The 9,282-nt window shown below is 37.1% G+C and overlaps 3 protein-coding genes across 3 annotated transcripts; 2 read left to right on the top strand and 1 right to left on the bottom strand.

Annotated features, from left to right (window-relative positions):
- Window positions 1–1,131: 1,131 nt before the first annotated feature.
- On the top strand, window positions 1,132–1,866 carry LOC113381717. The gene is made up of 4 exons (XM_026620453.1): window positions 1,132–1,267; window positions 1,341–1,449; window positions 1,519–1,602; window positions 1,774–1,866. Exons 1-4 carry the CDS (start codon window positions 1,251–1,253, stop codon window positions 1,864–1,866), a joined length of 303 nt encoding a protein of 100 aa, XP_026476238.1. The 5' UTR covers window positions 1,132–1,250.
- On the top strand, window positions 1,856–2,874 carry LOC113363622. Its single transcript, XM_026606113.1, has 5 exons — window positions 1,856–1,888; window positions 1,950–2,110; window positions 2,190–2,356; window positions 2,423–2,612; window positions 2,678–2,874. The coding sequence occupies exons 2-5, from the start codon at window positions 1,983–1,985 to the stop codon at window positions 2,847–2,849; spliced, it is 657 nt and encodes a 218-aa protein (XP_026461898.1). The 5' UTR covers window positions 1,856–1,888; window positions 1,950–1,982; the 3' UTR covers window positions 2,850–2,874.
- Window positions 2,875–2,902: 28 nt separating this feature from the next.
- LOC113381705 lies at window positions 2,903–4,376 on the bottom strand. The gene is made up of 6 exons (XM_026620446.1): window positions 4,254–4,376; window positions 3,991–4,183; window positions 3,746–3,914; window positions 3,504–3,646; window positions 3,314–3,433; window positions 2,903–3,241 (listed from the first exon to the last, which is right to left on the bottom strand). The coding sequence occupies exons 1-6, from the start codon at window positions 4,319–4,321 to the stop codon at window positions 2,903–2,905; spliced, it is 1,032 nt and encodes a 343-aa protein (XP_026476231.1). The 5' UTR covers window positions 4,322–4,376.
- Between the last annotated feature and the right edge of the window lie 4,906 nt (window positions 4,377–9,282).

The raw sequence follows: 9,282 nt of genomic DNA, 5'->3' as shown, positions 1-9,282 counted from the left end.
CCTAGGATTTATAAAGATACATCTGATTCAAGAGAATGCTTAAATTACAATTCTTGTAATGAAAATCATTCTGATCAGATTGAACTAATATCAAGCAGTCAACATCTTGATATAAGTGATAATATGAATGACAATGATCTTGAATTTAATTGGTTATTGTGGTGTAAAACTTAAATTATAATTATGAATATATATTTAATTTAATATTTTATTATGAAATAGCGTTTCTGGCATACAAAAAATACATGGCATTAAATAATATAGTTAAAAATCTCTTACCTTACCTTATCTCAGAATACTTAATTTTTGGAATGGGCTCGTCTATAAAATTACCGTCATTCAAGTAATCTGTGATGAATTGATCGTTAGGTACATTACAAGGATGAGGAGTGAAGACCTTTTCAAGGTGATTTGCAAAGGTAATAACCTTGTCTTCTGCTGATCTAGACCAAGAACCATCATCATTTCTAATTGGAGATACCGTTGAGGTTGGTCTTCTCATATTTTTCGTGGCTTTCCAAATGGAATGGTCATGAACAGACAAATCACTTAAGTAGGACTCTGTAGGACAGAAAAATCGCTCAACAATATTGAAAAAAAATTTTTTTTTAACACTTTATTAGAAGAAAACAGTCCAGCCGATCCCACCCAAAACTAATCAGCACGATTCCCAACCAATATCTTTTAAACGGTTTTTGAATTTTCAAAATCGATTCAGAATTCCGGGCCGATCGTCGCACAAAACTGACAAATCATCGAAATACATCGAATGGCTTTTAAAATTTTAGTATCGGTCCAGCCGTTTTTGAGAAAACGTTGATTTACGACAAAAAAAACTGTTCACACACACACACATGCTTTTTCCAAATTTGGCCTCATTAGTGAATCGATTTTTTTTGTGAAAACATAAACCTGACCTTTCGGGAAGTTAATAAAAGCTAGATTTCATTAACATTCATCAAACGGCTTTTAAATCCTTAAAACTGGTTCAGCCTCTTTGAAGAAAACCTCGATGAAAGATCTCACATATATACAGACACATATTCTTAAATTTTGAGTTAAACGATTCAGATTTATTTGAAACGGAGTTTCTGGCAAAAACAACCTTATCCAATCCTTCGGAAGTTAAAAATAAAATCTAACTCTGGCATAATCATATTAAAAAATAACGGTTAATCTATGTAAAGTTAACCCTAATGTGTCACATTTTAGTGTTAGGATGCAATAACTAATAACCTAAAAAATTCAATATGTTCAAGCACTTGAGGTATAAAATAAATTATACTTAGTACAGATATTCATATATTATTTGAATTAAAATTCATATTTAAAATATTTAGCGCTGGTGAATTATTATTTGAACACAGTCAATACGCTAAACTGAAACCTAAGCCCAGAAAAGAAACAAAATTTGTTTCGACCACTGAAGTTTTAGATATCAAGGAAAAGGTATTCTTATAGATAATATACTTTTTTATTTCAAAGTATTTTAATGCCTTCCTTATTTTCAACTCGCAGACCGAATCTTACCTTAGTGAAACATATAGTTTTATAAAAGCTAGTAGAGTGGAGAAAGTTGAGCATCTTTCTGTGGCTGAATGGGTAAGTGAGCAACTATTAATGAAACAATCATGAATGAATATTAAATATATATTAATTGAAGATCTCGAATTAGATTTTTTTTTATTAATTGAATGATTTGATTTATTATTTTAATTTTTCTATCCCATTGAAAAACATTTCAAATCAATGATTTCAATGTACATATTCTAGTTACCAGAAGAAAATGTAGCTGTGGTTACTCGTCAAGTTAGCAAGATTTGGGCTACAATTGGTACAAAAGTATGCACTAATAGATCCATTTGAAATCACCTTTCTATTAGAAAGTGTAAGTCATTTTTAACTCTTATGAATAATTTTTAACTCTTAAGCTATCCTATTTTATTCAGAGTCAATTACAATTGAATTATAAAAATGTTCCTATGTCTTTGGAACAAGTGAGATCCGTGGTTGGCAAAGATATCGTAAATTTTATAGATTGTTATAGAGTTTATGCACAACTACGTAGATTTGGATACATCATTTTTAGGCATGATCCTAAAAGAAATAAGTGAGTAATAGCATTATGGACTGTTTTTTTCAAATCTGTGATTCAAAAATTGTTGAAATAATCAAGGAAATATTGTCAGGAAAAGTCCTCCATCCAGCTCTAGTTTAAAAAAAGATAGTCCTGAAAGTACCTCAAAAGTTATCTACTGTGATAATCAATATAATCTTTATACCGATCTTAAAAGAAAACATTCAGATCTTCAAACTAATGATTCAAATCTCAAAAAATTGAAGCTAGTTGAAAAAGGTATTTTCTACAATTAATAATGATACTACAATCCATTTAATATTCACATTATTTTTTTAATAATAGGATCAGTACTTAAGAATGATAGTAGATATCCAGATTTTGGACATGTTTTTAGAAACCTTCAAGTATTTGGAAATCTGACTGAAGCGTGTAATCACACTGAACTTATTTTTGACTTTGATCTCTATAGACCAAAGCGTGATTTCAAGAAGTCTTCATGCAATTCTCCTTCTTATAGAATCATTTTATTAAGGTTGGATGGGTTTCTAAATAAAATGTAGTGATAAAATATATTATAATTTTCAGATTTATTTTTAGAAATTTAGATCAAGATTTGCCATGTGAAATCTGTATAAGAAAGGCAAAATATCAATTAAATGACAATGTTCCAGTGTTAATCACAAGAGCTGGGATAGATAATATATCTTACTTTTCATTATCTTCAATTGATGCATCCTTAAATACACTGAATAAAAGCCAACTATTATAAACAAAAAAGATAAATTTATTTCTAAAGTACTAACACAAAAATAAAAATGATGATTATTTTATCTCTTCTAAATCATCATCTTCTTCATTCACATAATCATAATCATCATCATTATCATCATATTCTTCACTTTTGATACTGTCAAAAATAAATTCTTTTTCAAGTTCAGCTTTATGTTTTTCTTTTCTCATCGCCTTATTTCTCTCAATTTGACGCATTCTCAAAAATTCAGCAAACTTTTCTTTTCTTTCTTCATATATTACATTCTGCATTCCAGTTTGCGCATTTTGAAAATAATCCATATTTTGTGGTGCAAGTCCTTCGTTTGTAAATACTATATTAGATTTAGATTTTTCCCATGCTAGGTTTGATTGTCTAACTGCTTTTGTTACCTTAAAAATAAAAATCAAAATATCACACTTATTTTCAAGTATATTTTATAATAGGTTTATTTTAATGTTCACTTTTTCCATAATTTTAGCTTGGTCCAGTCCATATACATTTGAAGTCATTACAGGTAAGCTATTTGCAATCTTGCAAACTGCATCTTCTTTGGTATCATTTTCTAAAAGTGATAGTTTATTCTGCAAAATTATTACAAATAATTAGATTGAATTTTATAGCATTAAATATAACGAAATAAAGCATTGATACTTTGATTTCTTGTGATAAAGGCATATTTAGAGTGAACTCAGATCGCAGTTTATTGCTGTAATCAATGCTGGGTGTGTAATCAGGTCCAAAATCGGCTTGTTTTAAACATTCATCAACTTCAGCAATAGTAGCATAATATTTATCTAACAATAATAATTCTGTTCCATTAGTTATATAGTATATATATATATATATATATATATATATATATATATATATATATTATTCATTTCATATTTTACCTTTAACAAACTCAATGCGTGGGACTTCTCCCATTACTCTCAATTGTGATAATTCATGCCTAAGCTGCGTCGCATTTAATTTGAGAATATTTTCTATCTCAGTATCTTTTTCTGTGCCCTTTGCAAGCCAATATACATTAACTTTATTAAAATCTGAATTGATCTTTACCTATAATGAATTTGCAAATAAATATTTTTACCTTTGGTTTATGATAATTATAATGGAGGGTTTTGATGTGACTTACTCTTGATATTTCGATTCCATGACCAAGAATGTCACTACCTATTGCTCCCATTGCCATAATTTCAGTTATATATTTCATAAACAATTTATTTAATACGAATGTCCGTCGTTTAGAAGAACCTTGGGATTTGTTAGCTTTGCTTATTGATGGTGGTGTCGGAAGAACTGTTGGCACAACATCAAAGCGAAATTTTCTAATTGAATTCAAATTATTGTTAATATTGTACAGCAAAGTAATTACTTTAGATATAATATGATTCATACTTTTTCTTATTAGTGCCATGCATGATCTTTGTCAACATTTTACCCTGCCTGGCCAAATATTTTGCCATATTTTAAATCTAGAGAAAGAATTTTTAAATATTTATGTAACTTATAAATGTGAATGCCAATTAGATTTTTTTTAGCATTGAGTTATAATATATATTTAGTCTATTTATATATAATAAATTTTTATATAATCAATAAATTATTTCATTAAAATTTTAATTAACAACATGCCGCTCTATTTCTTTCAGTATCAGCTTTGTTAGGTTATTAGCTAAATGTCACGGCCTGACTGTTAGCTGTTATGATCTGTCATTTTCAATGAAGAATGAAGCCAGATGAAGCAGCTGAGCTGACGGAATTATTTTGTTGGTAACGGTAACGGCCCTTTCATAGATAAACAAGTAGGGCCCTTTACTGTTAATATATGTAATTATTATTACTATTTAGATAGCTTAAGCTTAACCCAATTCGTAGCTTAACCACCAATAATGGTCGTCATTGTGGTCTTGTTGTTGGAAAGCTTAAGATGAGCTTAATATACTAGTTCCAGTTTCTTGAAGATTTTGGGTGATACAGGTAAGTTCATTCAATTTAAATTTGTGAAATTATTAATTAGTAATCACATCATGTTTATTAACTTTCCGTAGGGCAGTTATGGCCATAGCTAAAAGAAGATTATATTAAAATCTATATATATATATATGTATATATGTATATATATTAAAATTATATTAAAATATTATCTATGTATATATGTATATATATACATATATATAAAAATAAGTCAGGTTTTCCTTCCTGACGATTTAACTCCAGAACGCACGAACCGATTTCGACAATTTTGCATTCGTTGGAAAGGTCTCGGGCTGCGCAAGGTTTATAGTTAAGAAAATTAGTGGTGCATGCCATCGTGCCTCTGTGCAAATTGCTGGAACTTCACGCACCGTAATTAAAAACACGAGTAATGAAAGTAATCAATAATTGTTTTAAGTAATTTCAAATAGATTATCTAAAAATTCGAGTAATGACATTAGTGAGAATTATCAGAATTATGCTTGGTTAAGTCAATGAGCAATTCTTGCCGCAAAGAATAATGATGTACACGCACTGACCATGAAAAACCATTCAATCAAAAATTGCTGGCGATTTGGTGCCATAACAATGATTCCGACTGGTCTTCCGTTTGACTTCAAACGATTGCAATTTCCAGTTTGCCTTGCGTTCGCAATATCAAGTCGCAAGGCTATCGCTGCGGGATAAATTTCAAATAGATTATTTAGAAAATCATTGTTTTTCACATGGGCAGTTGTACGTTGCCTGTTCACGAGTTGGAAAACCATCCGCTTTGTTCGTGTTAACGTCAGACCAAAAAACAAAAAATGTGGTTTACCAAAGAGCCCTTAAATGAAACGGATAATTTGCGGATTCACTTTCATTTATTTAGAGATGTTCAACGAAAAAATGCTTCATTTTTGTAATCGATATAAATTCATTACTGTTGTGTAATAAAATCAAATTTTTCCTTTTCAATTATAAAACAAACATCTGGTGGCGAAACGGAGTTTTTCGGATGTGCTAGTATATATATATATATATATATATATATATATATATATAAAAGAAGGTTATGGTAATGGGCCGAAAATCGAAAACGGAAATTTTTGCTTTTCTCCACGTTTTGAAGGTTTCTGAATATTTTGGTATACCTCAGAAAAAATTGATGTGTGTGTGTGTTTTGTGTGTCCGCATTTTTTTGTTCACGTTTTTGGGCGCACGGATCAACCGATTTGAATGGTTAAAAAAATATTCGATTTTTATTGATAGGGAGATGTGCTGTTTAGAAGAGTCATAGATAAACAAGTAGAGTTTAGAGTAGAGTTCAGAGCAAAAGGTGCAGAAAATAGATATCGAGTTTTTGAGATAACAGAGCATTCGATTTGAATGATCTAAAAAACATTCATTCATTGAAGAAGTGATAATGAGTCCAGCGACTTGCCTTTGCCAAAGTCATTTCGAAGATACAGAGCCAAATGTTAAAAAAAATGCCAATTTTTGAGAGAATTAAGCATCCGATTTGAATAAATCAAAAAACTTTCTGCTTGTGTTGACAAAATAATTGCTTTTGAAAAAAAATTTTTTTTGTATCTCAAAAATAATTTAGAAGATCTTTAATTAAAGTCGACTTTAATTTTAATTCTTGCTAAAGTTCTAAACCTCACTTATATAGTTTAAATTTAAGCTTGTAATTCATTTTATATAATTCTTATAAATATTAGACAATGTTACAGTATTTATTTATAATAACCTCTATTTAATACTGCACATTTACAAAATCGTTTTACTCATTTTTTATATTCACTTTTCTTTAATTTTTCGTCTAAAAGATATGCGGATATAACTCCGGCTAGATATGACTCCGGCCGGTCCGTGAAGTGTCATATCCAGCCGAAGTTATATCCAACCGGAGTTATATCCGCGCGGAGTCATATCCGACCGGAGTTGTATCCGACCGGACTCATATCCGACCGGAGTCATATCCGACCGGAGTCATATCCGACCGGAGTCATATCCAATTGGAGTCATATCCGACCGGAGTTATATCCGGCCGGATTTATGTCCGGGCTGAGACGTATCCGACCCGAGTCGTTTCCGACTCGAACTGGAGTCATATCCAATCCGACAGGAGTCATATCCGACCGGAGTCATATCCGACCGAAGTCATATCCGACCGGAGTCATATCCGACCGGAGTCGTATCCGACCGGAGTCATATCCGACCGGAGTCATATCCGACCGGAGTTGTATCCGACCGGAGTCATATCCGACCAAAGTTGTATCCGACCGGAGTCATAGCCGACCGGAGTCATTTCCGCCCGGAGTCATATCCGACCGGAGTCATATCCGACCGGAGTCGTATCCGACCGGAGTCGTATCCGACCGGAGTCATACCCGGCCGGAGTCATATCCGACCGGAGTCACATCCGGCCGGAGTTGTATCCGACCGGTGTCATATCCGGCCGGAGTCATATCCGACCGGAGTCATATCCGACCGGAGTTGTATCCGGCCGGAGTCATATCCGACCGGAGTCATATCCGACCGAAGTTGTATCCGACCGGAGTCATAGCCGACCGGAGTCATATCCGACCGGAGTTGTATCCGACCGGTGTCATATCCGGCCGGAGTTGTATCCGACCGGAGTCATACCCGGCCGGAGTCATATCCGACCGGAGTCACATCCGGCCGGAGTTGTATCCGACCGGTGTCATATCCGGCCGGAGTCATATCCGACCGGAGTCATATCCGACCGGAGTTGTATCCGGCCGGAGTCATATCCGACCGGAGTCATATCCAACCGAAGTTGTATCCGACCGGAGTCATATCCGACCGGAGTTGTATCCGACCGGAGTCATATCCGACCGGAGTCATATCCGATCGGAGTTGTATCCGACCGGTGTCATATCCGGCCGGAGTTGTATCCGACCGGTGTCATATCCGGCCGGAGTCATATCCGACCGGAGTCATATCCGACCGGAGTCATATCCGGCCGGAGTCATATCCGACCGGAGTTGTATCCGACCGGAGTCATATCCGACCGGAGTTGTATCCGACCGGTGTCATATCCGGCCGGAGTTGTATCCGACCGGAGTCATATCCGACCGGAGTTGTATCCGACCGGAGTCATATGCGACCGGAATCATATCTGACCGAAGTCCTATCCAACTGGAGTCATATCCGACCGGAGTTGTATCCGACCGGTGTCATATCCGACCGGAGTGGTATCCGACCGGAGTGGTATCCGACCGGAGTCATATCCGATCGGAGTTGTATCCGACCGGAGTCATATCCGGCCGGAGTCATATCCGACCGGAGTCATATCCAACGGGAGTCATATCCGGCCGGAGTCATATCCGGCCGGAGTCGTATCCGATCGGAGTTGCATCCGACCGGAGTCATATCCGACCGGAGTTGTATTCGACCGGAGTCATATCCGACCAGAGTCATATCCGACCGGAGTAGTATCCGACCGGAGTTGTATCCGGCCGGAGTCATATCCGACCGGAGTTGTATCCGACCGGAGTCATACCCGGCCGGAGTTGTATCCGACCGGAGTCATATCCGACCGGAGTTGTATCCGACCGGAGTCGTACCCGGCCGGAGTTGTATCCGACCGGAGTCATATCCGACCGGAGTCATATCCGACCGGAGTCGTACCCGGCCGGAGTCATATCCGACCGGAGTCATATCCGACCGGAGTTGTATCCGACAGGAGTCATATACGGCCGGAGTTGTATCCGACAGGAGTCATATACGGCCGGAGTCATATCCGACCGGATTCATATCCAACTGGAGTCATATCCGACCAGAGTTGTATCCGACCGGTGTCATATCCGGCCGGAGTCATATCCGACCGGAGTCATATCCGACCGGAGTCATATCCGACGGGAGTCATATCCGGCCGGAGTCATATCCGGCCGGAGTCATATCCGGCCGGAGTCATATCCGGCCGGAGTCGTATCCGACCGGAGTTGTATCCGACCGGAGTTGTACTCGACCGGAGTCATATCCGACCAGAGTCATATCCGACCGGAGTCATATCCGACCGGAGTAGTATCCGACCGGAGTCATATCCGGCCGGAGTCATATCCTACCGGAGTCATATCCGACCGGAGTCATATCCGACCGGAGTTGTATCCGGCCGGAGTCATATCCGACCGGAGTCATATCCGGCCGGAGTCATATCCGGCCGGAGTCATATCCGACCGGAGTAGTATCCGACCGGAGTCATATCCGACCGGAGTTGTATCCGACCGGAGTCATAAGCGGCCGGAGTTGTATCCGACCGGAGTCATATCCGTCCGGAGTCATATCCGACCGGAGTTGTATCCGACAGGAGTCATATACGGCCGAAGTCATATCCGACCGGATTCATATCCAACTGGAGTCATATCCGACCAGAGTTGTATCCGACCGGTGTCATATCCGGCCGGAGTTGTATCCGACCGGAGTCATATCCGACCGGAAT

The sequence above is a fragment of the Ctenocephalides felis genome, unplaced genomic scaffold (genome assembly GCF_003426905.1).
Source record: "Ctenocephalides felis isolate EL2017-DRISC unplaced genomic scaffold, ASM342690v1 CF-g0.4_SCAFFOLD_00845, whole genome shotgun sequence".
Classification (NCBI taxonomy): Eukaryota; Metazoa; Arthropoda; class Insecta; order Siphonaptera; family Pulicidae; genus Ctenocephalides; species Ctenocephalides felis.
This window is presented reverse-complemented; position numbering and strand designations above follow the sequence as displayed.